At 31.1% G+C, this 19,756-nt stretch overlaps 1 protein-coding gene across 1 annotated transcript in view; it reads right to left on the reverse strand.

Annotated features, from left to right (window-relative positions):
• Positions 1-7,732: 7,732 nt before the first annotated feature.
• LOC115885056 (choline/ethanolamine kinase) overlaps positions 7,733-19,756 on the reverse strand; it is a 38,623-nt gene continuing 26,599 nt past the window's right edge. Inside the window, exons 5-9 of the mRNA XM_030903817.1 lie at positions 14,153-14,310; positions 11,737-11,858; positions 11,389-11,539; positions 11,170-11,314; positions 7,733-8,182 (exon numbers count right to left, since the gene is read on the reverse strand). Of these exons, the coding sequence (XP_030759677.1) occupies positions 8,081-8,182; positions 11,170-11,314; positions 11,389-11,539; positions 11,737-11,858; positions 14,153-14,310 (678 nt within the window). The 3' untranslated portion in view covers positions 7,733-8,080. The remainder of the gene's footprint in view (positions 8,183-11,169; positions 11,315-11,388; positions 11,540-11,736; positions 11,859-14,152; positions 14,311-19,756) is intronic.

Here is a 19,756-nt window from a genome sequence, read left to right on the forward strand (position 1 = left end):
TAATCCAAACGGCATGACCTTGAATTGGTATAGTCCGTTTCCTGTAGAAAAAGCCGTCTTTTCTTTGTCTTCCTCGTCCAGACCAACTTGCCAGTATCCACTCTTTAAGTCGAGAGTGGAGAACCAGCACGAACCTGCCAGAGTTGTTAATGTGTCATCTATACGTGGCAGTGGGTCGCTATCTTTCTTAGTGACGTCATTGAGCTTCCTATAATCCACGCAGAATCGTGTACTACCATCTTTCTTCGTCACCAAAACAACAGGAGATGACCATGGACTCGATGATTCTTCGATAACTCACTCTTCTAGCATCTTATCTACCATTGTCTCCATTTCTTGTTGTTTGGAAAGGGGCACCCTTCTAGGACGTTGTCGAATCGGCTGAGCATGACCAGTATTAATCCGGTGCTTCACAAAATCCGTTCTTCCACTGTTGTTCTTCTCAAAAATACTGCCATGCTTTAGCAGGAGCTGCTTGGCCTTCTGTTTCTCCTCAGGTGTTAGGTGATCCCATGGCTGTTCTAGATGTTTTAGTGTTTCTTGGGATGCCTTTTGTGTAACAGCTGACGACACTTCATCATATCGGGTGACACTTCTTACAGGTTCGCAGATGGCTATCTTGTCACCTTTTTGGATCTTGACACAATTCGGGAAGACATTCGCAATTCTGATCGGTATATTCTTGTCGGTGTTCACCAATGATTTTCCTACTAAGTACCTATCTTGTTTCTTGTCGACACTTTGTACCAGTCCAACACAGCACCCAGCGATTTTCTCCACTTTACCGAATACGATCTTCTCGGTATTACCAGGTATCACCACAGTTTCCGCTGATCTTACATCCATTCTTCCTGGTCCCTCGTCTGGAGATAACATAAACTCTTCATTTCCGATATTCAGGATATTTCTCTGGTGATCGAACGAAAATCCATGTTGACGAATCACATCCATGCCCAAGATGAAGTCATCTTCAATATCTGCCACTAAAACGCTATGCTGGAACTTCAAATTTCCTAACTTCAGTTCGACGATAGCCTCTCCCCGTACAACGGCCATTTCCCCCGTAACTGTACGTAAACACACTCTTCTTCTCAGAGGCATCAGCTTCAATCCTTGCACTGAGTTAGCCCGCACCAACGATACCATAGCGCCAGTGTCCACTGTCATTCGGATTCCCTTTCCATTGACTTTCCCGTCGATCACCAAACTGTCAGCGGTTCTTCCTAGACTTCTAATGGAAAAAATCCTGGGGGCTCTGTTCTCCCCAGTCAATACTTGCCCCTTAGTATTGACTGATTTTAGTTTTCCTGGTGCCTACGTTGTCTGGATGGTGAACGGGATCGCATTTGAACGCGGCAATCCCGTTTGATGTGGCCATTCTTGCCATATCTATAGCACCTTATGTCCTGGGATCTTCTCTGGTTCTCTGTCTGGTTATTGTTGACTCCCTTGTTTATTAGTAGCTCACATAGTTTGTCGAATTTTCTACACATCTCCTCCAAACTTCTGTGGGTACTCTCGGGCTGTTCCTCTACCGTTACCGATCTTATCTTCGGTCTAGGGATGGCGCTAAAAGCAGCTTCGATTTCCAGTGCCCTGACCAGTGCTTCGCTGCTGGTAGAAAATCGGGATATTTGCAGCGCCCTCTGTAATTCGTTGTCCCTCAGTCCGCTGATAAAGCACTGAGCAGCGAGTTCCTCCCTAAATCCTTCCGGTGCTTCAGGATACGCTAGGTGTACCAGCCGACGTAAGTCTGCTTCAAATTCCTGCAGACTCTCTCCGGACCTCTGCAGGCGTGTCTTGATCTGGGCCTGGTAAAGTTGGCGTCGATGTTGGTCGCCATATCTTCTGTCCAGTGCAGCGACCAAAGTTTGGTATTCCTGCTGTTGGGCGCAGGAATAGTTTGCAGGAGTTCCAGGGCAGGGCCACGCAGCGCGATGACAAGTGCCGCTGCTTTCTCCTGGTCAGTCCATCCATTGGCAACAGCCGCTGCTTCAAACTGGCGGTGGTACATCGTCCAGGTGGTTTGTCCATCGTAGGTCGGGGCCTTGAGGTTCGCAGTTCCATAAACGCCAGGTGTCCTTACTTGTGCCTTGGTCTTCTGTAGGTCCATCTCTAATTTTTCCATTTTCTGCTGAAGGCGTTCCTCAAGATCTTCTACGGCTTCTTGAAGGTGATTTTGCTGTTCCTGGCAACGTACTTCCAACATTACTTGTTGCTCCTTTTTCATATCCTCGAAGTTTTTGTGAAGTCGAATTTCCTGATTTTCTAAAATTTTCCGAAGCCGGTCCTGTTCTTCTTGCTTTTCTCTCTGACGTCGCTCCTCCAAACGAATTTCCAAATTATCTAACATTTTCTCAAGCCGGTCCTGTTCTTCTTGTTTATCTTGTTGTCGTTGAATTTTCAAATCTTCGAAAATGTTCTCAAGCCGGTCCTGTTCTTCTTCTTTGTCTTGTTGTCGTTGAATTTTCATATCTTCTAAAATTTTCTCAAGCCGGTCCTGTTCTTCTTCTTTGTCTTGTTGTCGTTGAATTTTCAAATCTTCGAATATTTTGTCTTGATTTTCCAGAATTTTCAGTAGGCGGTCTTGTTCTTCTGCTTTCTCTTTTCGCAGCTTCTCTTGTTCTTCTGCCTTTTCTCTTCTCATATTCTCCATAAAATCGCCTAATAGTTTGCTTACTTCCTCCATTTTCTTCGCTTGTTCCCTTGTACCAACCATAAAAATACTCTAATCCGGTCCAAAAATCTTCCAATCCACTTAATTTTCTTCTTAAAATCCTCTTGAATCGCACTTCCGACACCAATTGTTACGGATTCCGTGGGTCCACTATTTAAACTCACGATAAAATACTTAACGAATTTATTTGTTTCACTCTGTACACACAACTTATACTATTTACAACACAACTTATGCAACTAGTATTACTCTAACGGTATTTCGCGGTATTATTCAAACTTCAGACTATCTTCAGACTTCAAACTTCAAGCTTTAAACTTGTCCAACTGTCAAAGCGCGGGCCTTATATACCCCCTGGCGGTTGTTTCTAGATTTTTCTAAAGAATTCTATAATTTTCTTTACTTTCTGGCGAATGCGCCAGGTTCCTCAATGCACGTTGCGATTTTTTTAGCAGTATGCAGTTATGCAACCAGTAATACACCTTGACAGTATGTATGTTTGTTCGGGGCAAATCTTGTAAGCTAAATTAGAAGCACTTCCTTTCATTGTAGGAAATTTAAATTTGGCATGTAGGTTCAGTCCCGATGACATTACATTTTCTTGCAAGGCATGACAAATTCAAAGTTGTCCGATTTTGATAAAAATCGATATATAGGATGGCCATGGGCTAAAATGAAAGAAAAAAATTGAGCTGTCAAATTTGACAGCTGTCAAAAAAATTTCAAAGTTGTCCGAATTTGATAAAAATCTATATATAAGATGGCCATGGGTTAAAATGAAAGAAAAAAATTGAGCTGTCAAATTTGACAGCTGTCAAAAAAGTCTCAAAGTTGTCCGATTTTGATAAAAATCGATATATTGGATGCTCCCTACCCCATAGTCGGTTTTCATTTTATTTGTCTCACATTTGAACTGTCAAATTTGACAGCTATCGTTTTTTTTTAAGTTTTCCATTTTTAATGAAAATCGATATACATATTATATTATTAGGATGCCCATAGGAAGTTATTTAAGAAAAAGAATTGAGTTTAAGTGTGTGCAAAGTGTGTGGCACTGAGAAACCAGCATAACTAAAAAGTAAAAAATAAATTTAAGAAAAAAAAACTTTTTAAAAACAAGCTTTTATTTAAATACATTAAAAAGAAAAAGATAAACTTTTTCTTTAAAACTTTTATTATGAACTTATAACGTCATTACACAATTTTATATTATACGAGTATAAAAGCTTGTCGCGAGATTTGAGTGTACAGTTGCACTCATAAAAATCTGGTACGACAACTTTATCTTGTAATTCCTGTAATTCCAATATCTTGTAAACCTATCATTATTCCCATCCAGGATAAATTCATCCAGTTTAGAAGAACATTTAAAAAACTTTGTGGCCGAATATTACACACTGGTACTGAAAATTGCCAAAATGATCTGGCAAACATATCTTATTAAAAACGGCAGACCTTATTATAAAAAACAACGAGACCTCTGTTCTTTTCTCTCTGAATTGTCATGAGCTATCCATAAAAATTAAAAATAGATACGGATAATCAGAAAAACAGTAATTTAGAAATGAATCTTGTTTGTCATTTTGCAGGAAACCTAATAATAAAAATTACTTTGAATGCCGTAGGCAATGATTGAGTATTAAAACTAAAAGAATTTCGGACTTCCATTGTACTACTAAACTACAAAATCCAAATATATCACACAATAAACAAAAATAAAAAAACAAAATAGATCACTCAAAAAAGAATGAAATAAATTAAGCCGCACGCTACTGACTCAAAGCTGCCGTAACTGAATGTTGTCGATGACAAAGACTACGACTGACTACGACACTGGTTAATTTCTGTTGCTGGCACCTTAGATTAACAATAAAAAGCTGGCACCCAAATACGTGGTTAAACCAGGGTTAAACTCTTGTTAAACTAATAAGATCAAAACTCAACCTTCACCATATTGTCAAGATTTGGCAATATAGGAAACAAAAAATTACAGTAAATTAAGAAAAGAATATCAAACTACACGATATTAAATACTGTAATGTATTCTACGACACAAACCATCTCCCTTCTAAAGAGAAAAAGATAAAACATAAAGCTTATTTTAGTCTTATCACCACACTCTTCGATAAAATATATATGTCTAAAATTGCTATTAATCCACTAATTTGATATTTTTAAGAAATTATGATACAAACATTATAATCAAAGTATATTATATTAGTAACATTATAGGTAAAATCTGTGGTAAAATGTTACCTCTATCTCCCATTGACGTGTATTGTTCTATAAGAGTCGTCATGGTAGTACTTCAATACATCAATACATATAATCAGAACTATTGTTGCCTGTAAATAACTAGAAATTAAATAACTTGAAAGAAATAAAATAATTCTAAAGTAAATGATAATTTTTAATTCTAATGTAAATATATAAATAAATGTTATTAATATTACAATTTTATATATCATTCCTTAAGTTTGGATATCAAGATAAATCTGAAATTATAAAATTAATTAGAGAATTTGTATTATTATTGATTAACACTCAAAAGAAAATTTTCAACTGCAAATAATTCGAAAATAAACTGCAATTTGGCAACATCGACGATGTGCGCTTGTGTAATATCGATGATCAAATGCAGCAAATATGGGCTTCAAGGTCAGCCACCGGATCCACACCTTTACCTAACTTTTGCGTCTAGGAAGAAAACGCCACATTGCAATTTTATGAGAAAAAAACAGAGAGTTCCAATATTCCGTGGACATAGAGCAACAACGTATTTTTTTGAATCGAAATAATAATAAGTTAATTGCATACAATTTATTTCTATACAAAAGTGCTTCGTTGGTCAGTTAGGGTACAAACATAGTGGGGCATCTCGATGCGATGCTGTGGCGATGCATTGAGTTTTTGTAAGTCAGCTTCGCAATTTTTTTTTCTCAAAAAGTATGCGCGATGGCGTTTTTTACAATAGACAGAAAATGTAATAAATACTTTTAATAGAAGAGACATATGAAAAAAAAACGACTAAATCATTCTCTTGAGTATTTTTTATTATAAAATAAAAAGTAAAAATAACGATTTACAAAAAATAAAATATGTACAAATATTGTATATAACGTACAACATATTTTTAAAAATGCATTTAATATTCAGACCTTATATATCCAGTCTTGAAAATTAAGTACAGAATATTAGTTTTTAGAGTTTGGAACATTATATAAAAATTGTTTTAGATACAAAAGCTTTTTTTTTCATTAAATAACGGTAGGTATATATTTATTCAATTTATTAGTGAATAAAAATAAAACTATTTTCAAAAATTATAATGATTTCAATTTGTATAAAATGTTCCATAAATGCAAACAAATACTTTTGAAGTACTATTTAAGAAAATAAAATACTAATCACCACTTCTAGGTTTGATAAAATCATATTACTTATAATTTAATATTCGAATTAGTAACAGCAAATATTCTGATTGATTCAAATTCGACTACATATTACATAACATTGCATTTTATAAAAATGCAATTAAAAACAAATTGAGCACCCTATCCTATGCCCATAAATTTAATGGGGAGAACAATGTGTTCAGCAATTTTCATTATTTTTATCGTCACAACCATAATAATTATATCATTTCTAGTAAGTATACAAGAAATATTGGAACTGCATGAGGGCATGAGTGGAATTTTTAGCAGAAGCTGAAGTTTAATTTAATGCTTTATATACTTGTAAATGTTGGAATAGCTCAAAATTTTAGTAATAAGAAAGTGTTAGGTTTATGGTATAAAATTTAAAGCAAGTTAAGAATAATAAAAGGTAGCCTTGTATAAACATTGTTTCTTTGATATCAAAGTGGGACATAGAAAAATTAATATAAACATATCCTTTATCACCAACAATTCCATAGGAATGTTTGAAATATTAATGATACAGGTTATTATATATTATGTATTTGTTAGATTATAAAGTATACTTAATATCACCCTGTATATAAACTAAGTCTAATATTGGTAAGGAATAATATTCCAATGAAAACAAGTATAGGAAAAATATAAAAGTAATATGGGAGATGGCCGTAATAAGAGAGTCTAGTGTTATAATTATAGTTTTTTTAATCTTTAATATTGAATACCATTGAATGACACTGGCATAAAAAATAATTTATTTTTGTATATTTGACCCATTTATTGACAATGTGTATTTTTATTTAGTGTTGAAATAGAAAATTAGACCAAAACAATGTAGTTTATATCCTCATTTGTTCTAGTTTTTATTAATTTTATGTTTTTAAGTTAAAAAGAATAAAAAAAAGGTTTGTAAACGCCCATCCCGGAACAATATTAAAATAGGAAAGAATCAAACAATACATTAATTTCTTACTGACGTAAGACTTAAGTGTCTGATAAAGCATGACTAACTTTATAAATATTTGGAACATTATACAGTGTGTCTCTAAACATCTCTACACTCTTAATTTCTTATAGAAAGGGAAAACACAGACAGAATATTTAAAAGTTGTAAGTGGTGAGTGGGATATTAGCCGTCTGAAAAAATTGAATACGTCAATCAATCCTAATTCATGTCATATAATAAAATACCAAATCTCGTTTTTTTATCTGAAAAAATAAAAAAGTTATAGGGGGTGAAAGTTATATATTTGAGACGCACCCGGTATTGCTCATATTTAGGAGACCCACTGTATATTATTTCCATATGGATATCTTCCTAGTATATGACCACATAAAAAATATTCTTTTTATTAAAAAAATACTGGGTTAAATATCAACACAGCAGAACATAAAATTGTTGAAAGATTTAGAACATTGAAAGAACCTATTTCCTTTATATTATTGTAGAAAATATTTAACATATTTTTGTAAATATATTAACCCAAAAAATCTGTAGTATAAATTTTTACTGGAACGTATAAAATTAGGCCTTAAAAATATGAGAATCATTTTTAAGAAATGTTTAACCTATATAATAGTGGGACATCCAGATTTGCATTCACAAAGATATTAGAATTAGTTATTCTACTATTTTTCCTTCATCGTTTTTATGCATTTAAGCGAAATATCATTACTCGCTTAATAAATTTATATTAGTAGATCTTATAACGTTGTTACTATTTAGAGTGTTACTATTTAACATCTTTTTCGTTATGGTCGAATAAAATAAATAATGATGTAGGATGTCGAGAGCTACATATCTCTTTCTTTATCTTCACATCTCCATCTTCCAATTTCAATTCCATGTTAATTACGAAACAGTTATGCGTCCCTCAACTCCTGAGCCTGCTATAGAAACATTTGTTGGTATGTTTTGTTTCGCATTTAAAATATTTTAAATGGAAAGCTTCGAGAATACTCTCTACAACTAGACAAAGTGTTAATCTCAGTCTAGGCAAAGACATTCCACCTTTCTCTTTATCTGCAGGTTGCAAGAAAGTCGCTCCTTCAGTTGAAAATAGGCTGTTAGTCTCGAGAAACCATATTCCTAAAAAATACATTACATCAGTAATCGCAGGCTTCACTGATTCATATGTTGTTAATCGGCACTTAAAGCCAGACTTTACCAACCGTGTATCTATTGCAAAACATTTTCCGATGCACGTCATCAATCATATCGACATTGACACTGAAGTCTATAAACCTGACTAAATGAAATTTTGGCAAAAAGGTTTAAATTTGTTATATGATTTAAGATACCGAGCAGCTCTTCATTTGACTTTATAGAGCAAATGATTATAACATATATTTTATTTAGATTAAAGCTACAAAAATTGGTTTAAACCGAATTTTATTATCGCTATGTTGGTCACATTACGCCGTTTTCAGCAAGGTTGTCGTTTATTATTTGACAATAATTATCCTAATGTCAGTCATTATTTTGTATAATATCGTGTTGTTGTTGAATCTTTGTGAGTAATTCTTGTTTTTTGCCTATTGTCATAGTCTTTTTTAAAAATTGTACTCTTAAGCACAAATAGTTCTTTTAAGAACTAAAATTTTCGAGTTTTTGTATTGAATTTCTTGAAATTCTGTGTTGAAAATATGCCGAAGCAATTAAACAGTCGAAGCAAAGGGCTTGTAGCTTCCCTGATAAACTATTTTGAACGAGAACGTGACAATAAAGATCCTTTATTACCCTTGACTGCAGTCAGAGAAGTAAGTTTGATTGATAAACAAAAAAAGATAAATACCTAAATATTAGTGCTGATATACTAAATTATTACAGAAATAACAAACTTAACACAAACAATGTATTTAGCTTAGCCCTGTAACGGAAAGTGATATTTATAGTAGCTTGAGGTCCATTAAATCTGCATCATATAGTTTTGACAATATTAATATAAACATGATTTACATTGTGATACCGTACTGCAATAATGTTGTAAAAAATATTTTCAATTCTTCTATCAGCAGCGGTATTTTTCCCAGTATATGGAAAATTGCAAATATTGTTCCAATTCCAAAGAAATCTTGTCCCTCAACTGTCAGTGATTTAAGACCTATTAACATCTTGCCTGCCATGTCGAAGCTGCTAGAGCGAATCATCTCAAAAAAGATTACGCATTTTTTGAATGCAAATAAAATCCTACCAATGGAACAGTCAGGATTTCGACCTGGGCACAGTATGGCTACTGCACTTCTTAAGGTAGTTGATGACATAGCTTATGCGGCGGATAAGTCAAGAAGTACAATTTTGGTTTTGTTGGACCAAAGTAAAGCTTTTGATTTGGTAAATTTGGAAATAATTTTGGCAAAACTAAAATACATTGGTTTTGACTCTATTGCTGAGGCTTGGTTTAGAGACTATATTTATGGATGCACTCAGAGAGCATTAATAATGCGTGTTCTGAATTGGGAGAAACTTCTAGTGGCGTTCCGCAAGGCAGCATTTTGGGGCCTATGTTGTTCTTGATTTATACTTTTGACTTGTCTAAAGCAGTTGAGCGGTGTCATATACACATGTATGCAGATTATGTCCAACTGTATCTAGACTGTTCCATTGAGGGGGCTCGGGACACTATAGATGTTATCAACAACGACATTCGCATGATCTCAGACTGCTGTAGTGAGCATGGATTGAGAATAAATCCAGCCAAAACTATGGCTCTTTGTATTGGCAATAAAGAAACTAACACATATGTTACGTCCAATTTAAATTTAAATATTGATAATGTTATACTTCAATGGACTAACAATGCAAGGAGCCTGGGTGTCGATTTGGATAAAGACTTGAGCTTTTCGAATCAGTGTAATAAAGTCTATCAAATGTCCATGTTTAAGCTCAAGGCAATATATTCTCTTAAGAAACAACTTGACGAATTTACTAAGCTACATCTAGTCAAAAGTCTGATTTATCCTCATATCGATTATTGTAGCCAAGTATATTATGCATTCTTACCCAAATATAAGAAGCTAAAAATACAAAGGATCCAGAACGCCGGTATGAGATTTGTGTGCAATTTATCTTATCGAGATCATATTAGTCCTCACCTAAAACGTTTAAAGGAACCAGAAATGCGCGAAAGATTGGAATATTTGTATGTAATGTTATTATATAAAATATTTAAAAATAAAATCCCCATTTACTTAATAAAATTAATTATTAACAGATCTCAAATTCATAGTGTCAACATCAGAGTTAATTCTTTTACAGTCCCTCAGCACATTACATCAAAATATAAAAATTGTTTTTCCTATATGGCTCCTATCTTATTAAATAAATTTATAGATGACTTGAGTTTGCCTTTGGTACAGTTTAAAAGTAATGTACGATCTAAAATTGGGATGTCACCATATTTCAATTAATATCTTAGGTTTAGAATCGTAGTTTTAGTTTATTTTTTTTTAATGTAATATTTAGGTTAAGTCTAGAAAACATATTTTTTATTAATTTTCATAAGGTGGAGTGGAAGAATGGGTAACACCAAATCTCCAACCTTTTTGTGGAATGTGGATTAATTATTGCCTTCAATTTGTTATATGTTTGTACTTTTTTACACAATAAACATTTTTTTTTGATAAACACATTACACCACTTTCAAAGTTAATACTACGTTAGTTTTTATTAAATTCTGTGATTATTAGTTTGTGCATTAATAGCACCATTTTACTAGTTATCGTAAGACGTACATCATTAAATAAATAAATAACCCATAATAATGCTTAGAATAATCTTCATAATGGACTAATTTTTGGAAATATGTAATAAGTAAAATAAGCTATAAAACAAATAAATAAATTTATTACTAAAATATTAGTTATTAAATTAAAAATAAACCGTAAAAATCTTTAAAAAATGATATAATAAATATATTGTTTGTCACTTTTAAATTAAGATTCGTCTCATAAATTGATCACAATCTGGCAGCGCTGTCGCCATCGCTTGTCACTCAAAGTTGATCATGTGCATCGGAAATTGTTTTGCGATTACCATATGCGACATTAAAACAAAAGAAAAAAGTATCAACTTACCCAATAACCAAATGGAATTTGAGATGTGTCAGCATTAATAAAGGCCCACAGAGACCAGAAGAAATTAGTGGCCAACGTAAAAACTTCAACTTCTTTTAGAACCTTTCTAGGATTTTCACGAGACTTCCTTTCTTCTAAATATGCCCTGAATATAAAATAAATATTAGATTAATACACTGCAAATATTTATCATCCATGCATAATTCAAACGTTACATACTTTATAAAAGTGAGCCTTTGTTTTTCTGTAGGGTAATTTTTGCGATCTTCGGTAAAGAAAGGATGATTTTCTTCTTTGTAATCATACACCCATTCAATGAAATGGTTTGCTATATCGAAACCCCGATAATTGTAAGAACAGTATTCAAAATCTGAAAAAAATAGAAAATGTACAAATTTATCTTTAATGATTGGAGTTTATCTAATGACTTTACCTAGATATTTTGATTTTTAAAATAAAACTTTTTCTTTTAGTGGCGTACTACAGACCAAGATAGAAAATAAAAAAATATTTTTTTCTCGTATTAAAATAAATTAAACAATAACATTTAATCCTTTGAACACTTACCTATTATTACAATTTGTTTATCTAAAGGATTATTTTCTTTGTCTTGATCCATGCACATGAGTATATTTCCTTCTTGCATATCATTGTGGCAAAATACAACAGGGCTGTTTTCTTGTTCCAGTCTGTTTAAATAAGTTTCAAATATTAGTGAAAAAAAAATTAAAATCGTAGAGGAAAAAAGGACATTTTAAATCAATAGAATTCAACGATTCAAAATCAATCATTTTGCACACATAGATACCTAGAGTGTCAAAGAGAAAATATGATCAAAATTCCATTTCACATGTGTAAATTTAAATAAGTTTCATTTATGTGTAATATTTCGTTAATATATAGAAATTTTCAAAATATTTAAAGTTGTGTTGGTTTGGTTTAAGAAAAGTTAAAAGAGATACCTTTAAAAACTGAAAGCAGTCATATATGTTTCATCATACAGAAACAAATAAAGAGCCTCTATCAATAGAAAACACATGTAAATCTTAAGTAAAAAAACTGTCACAAAAATATATAATTTAATGAAATACTGTAAATATTATTTACATTTACAATTCTGAGTCAACTTTTTGTATGTATCATATAGGATAAAGCAAATCTAAATAAAAGCAACGGTAAAAAGTGATTTTTTTAATTTTAATCATGTGATTTAAGTAAAAAAAAATTATTGAAACTTTACAATAAATAAAAAAAATAACTATAAAAGTTATAAAAATGTGTGTGTCCTAGAAAACTAGAAAAAATGTGTTTATAACATATAATATTATTTTATAACATACATATACGGGGTGTCCCAGAAATAAGTGCAAATATTTTAACTGGTAGTATAGTTCAACCCCAGAAACACGCCTATGAGGTTTTTTTTCGCGAACAAAAAAATTGAAAATTCGAAATTTTTTGAAATTTCTTTTGGATTTTTTTTAGTTTTTAGTTAAAAAACATAATTTCTTGATAATATGGCAACATAGGTATTAGATTAAATTTACAAGAAAGAAAATCCAAAAAAGATCCAGTGGTTCTCAAAATTTTAGCAAAAAATCATTTTTTTTTGGAAATTTTCGAAGTAAAATAATTCCGTTATTTTGGACTTATTTGAAAAACGATAAAGAGAAAATATGTTCCTTTTATCGAGATCTCCCACTTCTTAAAATATTTGAACTTATATCTGGGACACCCTATATAACAGATAATAAATCGAAAAATAATTGTAAATGTTATAAAACAATATAAAAATATCTATTCATCAATTTAAATGTTGGACCGATCTTTGAAGTAATTTCGTGTGAATCCATTAGACCGCTAAACGCCGAGATTTATTTTAAAATTTATATATAAGCGACAAAAATTCGCTGTTCGAATGTATATCATTCGCAAAGTCCAGTGCAGAACTAGGTGCTTCTAATATAGAGACTATATCTTCATTCCCGAGAATCGAGAATCTATAATCGTTGTCAGAAAACGTGTTGTTTTATTTTTTTTTGAGACGGTTGTATGTTTCTAAATTCCTACCGACATTATGATCTGCAATAAGTACTTTCCACTTTGACATTAGATAATATATACTAATTTTATTCTCGCCTTAAGACTATCTCCTGTATTGTTTTATTAGGAGTAAAAATTATACTTTTTTTGACGATGCTGTACCTTTGAAGGATCATCGTAAAGCTATTCCGATGTTACAGGGAGGTACAAAAAGTACATTTTTACTCTGAATAGAACATACTATTTCTTTTAAAATATTACAAATAATTTTTTTATTAATTTCAAACATTGCAAATAATATGAATAGTAATCGAGCAACAATTTGTACATTCGTTAAATTTGACACTTAATATCAGTTTAATAATATGTTTTTTGTACTTTTGTGATTAGGCGAAACAGTGCTTTACTTTTATGCCTAGGCGTTAAAATGACAAAAGTTAATATTTTTGATATGTTTGAAAAAAAAAATCCTTTTGATCTGAAGCGAGCGACTTTTTTTGCGGAATTGGTGACCGATGTGGAAAAATGACACGCGCCGTAGAATTGTTAATGTTATCGCTATCGGGCAGAGTTATAAAGATTTAGCCATTTAGGATAGGACTTTAATTGGAAATAAGTCCTCTAGTCATTTGGAAATCCGATTTAAATATTGTTTTGAATTAAAATAAAAAAATCTGATTTAAATTAAAAAAAATCTGATGTAAATAAATAAAAATGTTTTTTTTTAATTTTAAAAAAAAATCATAATTTTTCCAACCCTGCTGCACAGTCAAGACGAAACTATTATATGGATTTTTTTTTGATCTTGTCATTTTATCATACTTTTTACAAGTTTAAAAGATATTTTAACAAATAACGCTATGATAACTCATTATTCCTTATTTCGGTTTTTTTTTGACACAGAGTGTATAAAAGGATTTAATTAAATCTAAATAAATACCTCATCTTAAGCCATTTGGCCTCTTCCTTTAAATTTACGTCGTTCAAAAGATCTTTTATGAACACTGGAACTTCATCTCCTTGTAGTTTTTTATCACACGTTCTCAACCATCTGTCAATAGTGTTCCACAGCCAATCAGGCTCCTTATGTAGAGGAACCTGAAATATAATTATTTTAGAGTTAAAAAGAAAATTAACTTATTATTCGTTGTAGTTTTTGATGCTTTTAATATAAAGGGTTAATTTAATACATGAGAACAAAAGCTTTCACGGTCGATGTCTATAAGAATAAATTGTTTTTAGTCCAAATCCAAAAAACGAGATATAGGTATTCTTATTTTACTTGATATGTGTTATTTTTTTTTCTTAGTAAATTATAGAAGTTAATTTATTTTATAAAATCTTTAAGCATTCTGTTTATCTTTTTGGATTTTTTAAATACTTTTTATTTTGAATTTTTAAAGTATAATCTCAATAAAAAAAAATAATTCTCCTAAAAACCGGTAGAAATGTTATTAATGTTAATTTGGGATATATCAGGGGTACCACTGAGTATATATGTATACATACAGGGTGAGTTTTAAATAAGTGCAGATATTTCCAGGGCTGGTAGATCTCGATAAAAGAAACATATTTCCTCTTTACGGTTTTTGAAATAAGTCCAAAATAACCGAGTTATAAGTTCGAAAATTTAAAAAAATATATACATATATAAAGTTTTTGCTTAAATTTTGAGAACCACTGGACCTTTTTTGGGTTTTCTTACTTGTACATTTAATCTACTGAAGCCATATGAAGAATTTATGTTTTTTAATTAAAAACTAAAAAAAATTAACGGATAAAACCTGATAGACGTGTTTCTGGGATCAAAATATACTACCCCTAAAAATATTTGCACTTATTTAAGACTCATCCTGTATAATGTTTTACAAAATATTAGACTGTAGAAAAGTTCTTTTTGAAAAAATAAGAGATTTTATTTCAAGACCTAGAACTGGTAACAACGTAAAATAATAATCCATTTACACATTTTTTTTACATAATATTAGAATAGCGAATGATTAATTTTTATTAAAGGATAATAACAGTGAATATACAGGATCTCAAAAATTACAAAATTTGTAAAGATAACTAAGATTTGTAAGATAATTTTTTTAATGTTATTAATGTTTCTTTTGTAACTATGATATCAGTTAGTATGTATATCGTCGGTGAAATGTGATAAACTGCTAACTCCATTATTCCTAATTTTACAGGAGAGCGGTACAAAAAACGGTACAAAAAAATATGTACACATGAGTTATGGGCATCCCATGAATGGAAGCTGCCAACGAAGCCACCCATATTCTAGAATAGTTTTATGCTTATGTTAACATTAAATTATATATAAAAGCTTGTAATCCCTATATAGAATCAATCTTGTTCACGATCCTGTGTTAAACTTTAGTACTGTATTACCTACCTTCTAAAAAAAGTTATATTTTTAAAACACGCTCAACGTTCGGAGAAATATAATTCATGTAGGAAGTATTTTCATACGTTAATATGATAAAGAGATAAGAATTTTATTTGCTGGGGTACAATAAAACTCAATATTTCGTGTTACATCATTTTTTTCAGACACAATAGGGAGATATTTGTCTTGCAGAAATAAGAAATAAAAATATACTTCTGGAGATAGCAATCTTTATTGTTTTAAATTTTAAAAATGGAATTGAATATTACCCAAACAGATTTGGAAATAATCAATTAAATTTAAAAAATATGATCTTCATAACCATATATTTATAATATATCATTGATCTAGAAGCAAAACATGCAAGTCCAAAAACGAATAAATTTTTAATGCATTTTTAAACAACTGAAGTAGCAGCATTTTGGACTTAATGAATATGAAAATAATTTAAAAATTAAACTTATAATTCTTAGAAGATATCCATGCTTATCCTAATTTTTATACAACGGTAGTAAACCGAGCTTGGAAAACAGTGCTTGATTTTATTAAATTTTTATTACTTTTCTCCTTATTTTTTTAATTTTTATAAAAATTATGTATCACTTACGTGGAAAAACGTTGAAAAAAATAAAACTGATTAGGTATTATGGAAATTCTTGTACAAGTAAGTAATGGTTATTTAAACTATTTATAGCACGCCGAAGAATTGCTTGTATATAAAGAATTTCGTTTTTCCCCTTACCCTTTACGGATACCCCGTATTTACAGAACGGATCGACGCAGGGTCGGACTGGCCATATTATATATATACAGGGTGTCCCAGAAATAAGTGCAAATATTTTAAGAGGTGGTAGATCTCGATAAAGGAAACCTCTTTTGTCTTTATCGTTTTTCAAATAAGTCCGAAATAACGGAGTTATTTTACTTTGAAAATTTCCAAAAAAAAATGATTTTTTGCTAAAATTTTGAGAACCACTGGATCTTATCTGGATTTTCTATCTTGTAAATTTAATCTAACACTTATGTTTTCACATTATCAAGAAATTATATTTTTTAACTAAAAACTAAAAAAATTTCGAATTTTCAAAATTTTTTTTTCGCGAAAAAAACCTCATAGGCGTGTTTCTGGGTTGAACTATACTGCCAGCTAAAATATTTGCACTTATTTCTGGGACACCCTGTATAACTATTAGGGGGGCCCCAGGCCTTCGCGGGCCCCCTTTATAGTTCATTATTTATTCTTAACAATATTTGCTTTTGTTTTGCATTATGGCATTTGCATTGCATTGGTTTACCTTGCATTAGGGTAGTTCCCTGATTTCTATACTGACTCACCCTGTCTTAAATAAGTGTAAATATTTTCAGGTTTGGTAAATCTCGATAAAAGAAACATAATATTTTCTCTTTGCCGTTTTTTCAAATAAATCCAAAACCAACCGAGTTATTTCACTTTTAAAATTTCCAATTTTTTGCTATAATTTTGAGAATCATTGGATTTTCTTTCTTGTAAATTTAATATACTACCTATGCTGCCATATTACAAACAAAGTATGTTTTTAAACTAAAAATAAAAAAAAAAATCCATTTTTTTTAAAATTCCAAATGGTTCTTGGGTCGAAATATATTACCCCTAAAAATATTTGCACTTATTTAAGACTCACCCTGTATATAATAGGGAAAAATTGACCAAAACGTAAGGCGTAAAAATTCGCAAAAAAATCCACAAAATCTACAATCCTCCTTATATTGCCATCCGGGCCCCTTTGGCCTAGTGCGACCCTAGATCGACGTACTGTACTAAAGAAACATACAAGTAAGAATCCGTGTAATTGCTTTAGCGTGATCGTAACGGAAATTACGGAGATAGCAGCATTTCGGAGGCTATTTCAGATCACTGGGAGTCAGCAGATATTATTGAGTCAAAATAAAAAAATTCTTTAATGGAAAAAAATGTATTTGCTTTCCCTACTTATGGAGTATTTTTTTCTCTTTCCAATGGTATAAAAAACTTATTAACGTAAAAAATGGAGTTAGCAGGTTATCACGTTTCACTGACGATATGCATTTTTTAATAGAAAAATACTATTTTAGAATGTTAATTGATGCATTTTATTTATAACTGTTATATTTTTTATATATTTTAAATTCTCAAGATATAAAAACTATTTCGTTTTCAACCAATAGTGTATATACCAGCATTTTTAATTTGCTTTTAGCGATGTGCATTTAGATTAATATATCCTGATAATAAAAAACAATAATTGTGCATTGTGTCTTAGTAAAATCGATCTTTTCATAGTTTATCGACAGTAATATATTTGTATATTGAACGCATAACTGATAATAAAATCATTACTCCTTTGAATGTTGTACTTTTGATATTAATTTTAATTTTAGTAGGTTTTTCAGATAAAGAATAAAATGCAGTTCGCAGCATATTTCTGAATATCCATAGTATGCATTTTTAATCAATGTTATGTTAATAACATGTTTATGTGTTTATTAAACAATTTCAGAATGTAAAAGAAACTGTAATATTTAGACTATACATACAGGGTGTCCCACTTAAGATGGATACAAGCCAATATCTTGATTGTTTGTTGACCGATCTTTTTCATTTTTGGCAGGAGGCTGTATGGCTATAAGAGGTACATTTTGCCCAGGGTAAGAAATGCGATACCTCATAGACGTACGTTTTAATGGGGTTTGATATTTTTCGAGTCAAGAGTAAACTACCCTTAGGGCAGTATTTATTTCAAAGCTGATAAATTATATTGAATCCTCCTTACCTAAGATATTTAAGTTCTAATTTTTATAAATATTGATACATGGTGTGTCATTAAAATAAGACTGTTTTATTTTTATTATTATTTTTTTAAGTACTTACGACGCCACTGGATAAACAACAGGTTTATTATCAATAATAATCGATTTAAGTTTTCAGATAGCTTCCATAATAATTAAGATACGATACAAAAAAAACTAAATATTTTTAATTTGTTTTGTTTACTTTAAAAAATTGTTTTTTAAGTTTGCTAATACAAATGAATAAAATGAGTTACGAAATAATTTAAAAACCCAGTTTTCAATGGAATCTGAAATATGATTTTTATTCGTTTTCTATAAATAGTTACTAGACTGAAATCATATGAAATGAAATGTTTTTGTGCCAAAAGTTCAACAGAAACTTTTTTATCATAATTTTTTCAAAGAAAAATTTATGGTTAATTTAACAAAATAAAAAGTTCCCAAATCTATCATTTCAGTCAGATAAATTCATTTCAGTCCGATAAATATCTACAAACAAAATACAAGAAGCGGAAAAAGGGCCAAAAAAAACCCTACATATATGCTTATTCTCTGCATTAAGTTCATCAGACTGAAGGGAACAGCCATTCGACGACCGGTTTCGGAGATTTATCTCCATCGTCAGGCCGACTTTGCTGTAACCCTCAATCTGACAAAACGAAAAGCAGAGAATAGCATTTGAGTACAAAAAGTACTACTATGGATAGCGCTGGACCCTCTCTTCATCTAGCGGTGGCTGTGACCATCACAGATCGTACCGCCAAAAAAAGTAGATAAATATCTACTCGACATTGTTCATTTTTTGTCAATAATGATGTATTGACTATTTCCATTCTAAATATCTTGAGAACGGTTGCTCGTAGCGATTTTTACCAAGAGATATTTTTTATGTAAAAAATCACGGAAAAGTTAAAATACATGTAGGTGGCGTCCCCTACAAATCGGAGTCATATTGACATCAAAATCAAATTTCTCATGCCAAAAAACTTCCGGACATCAATTTTCATTCAAATATTGACGTTACTTCAGAAATTATTTGGAAAAAATCTTAATAAAAATGAAACTTCTACACCCTGTATCTCCAAAACTAAGCATTTTAGAGCATACATTTATACGAACTTTTTTCCTTTTTTTATCTGTAGAATATGCTGCCGAAGTTTCCGGAATACAGTTCGGACCACCCTGTATAACATTATCGAGAATATTGAGAATATTAAGTATAAGTGGCACCCCTGAAATAACGAATTTAAACTGAATATAACAAAAAAAAAACATTTATTATCCCTACTGCAGAGCACAGGTCCGTACTCAGCGACGATCAACGGGCATGGGCCCCTTTCG

This window comes from Sitophilus oryzae, unplaced genomic scaffold (assembly GCF_002938485.1).
Source record: "Sitophilus oryzae breed Bouriz unplaced genomic scaffold, Soryzae_2.0 scaffold_359_pilon_pilon, whole genome shotgun sequence".
NCBI classification, from domain to species: Eukaryota; Metazoa; Arthropoda; class Insecta; order Coleoptera; family Curculionidae; genus Sitophilus; species Sitophilus oryzae.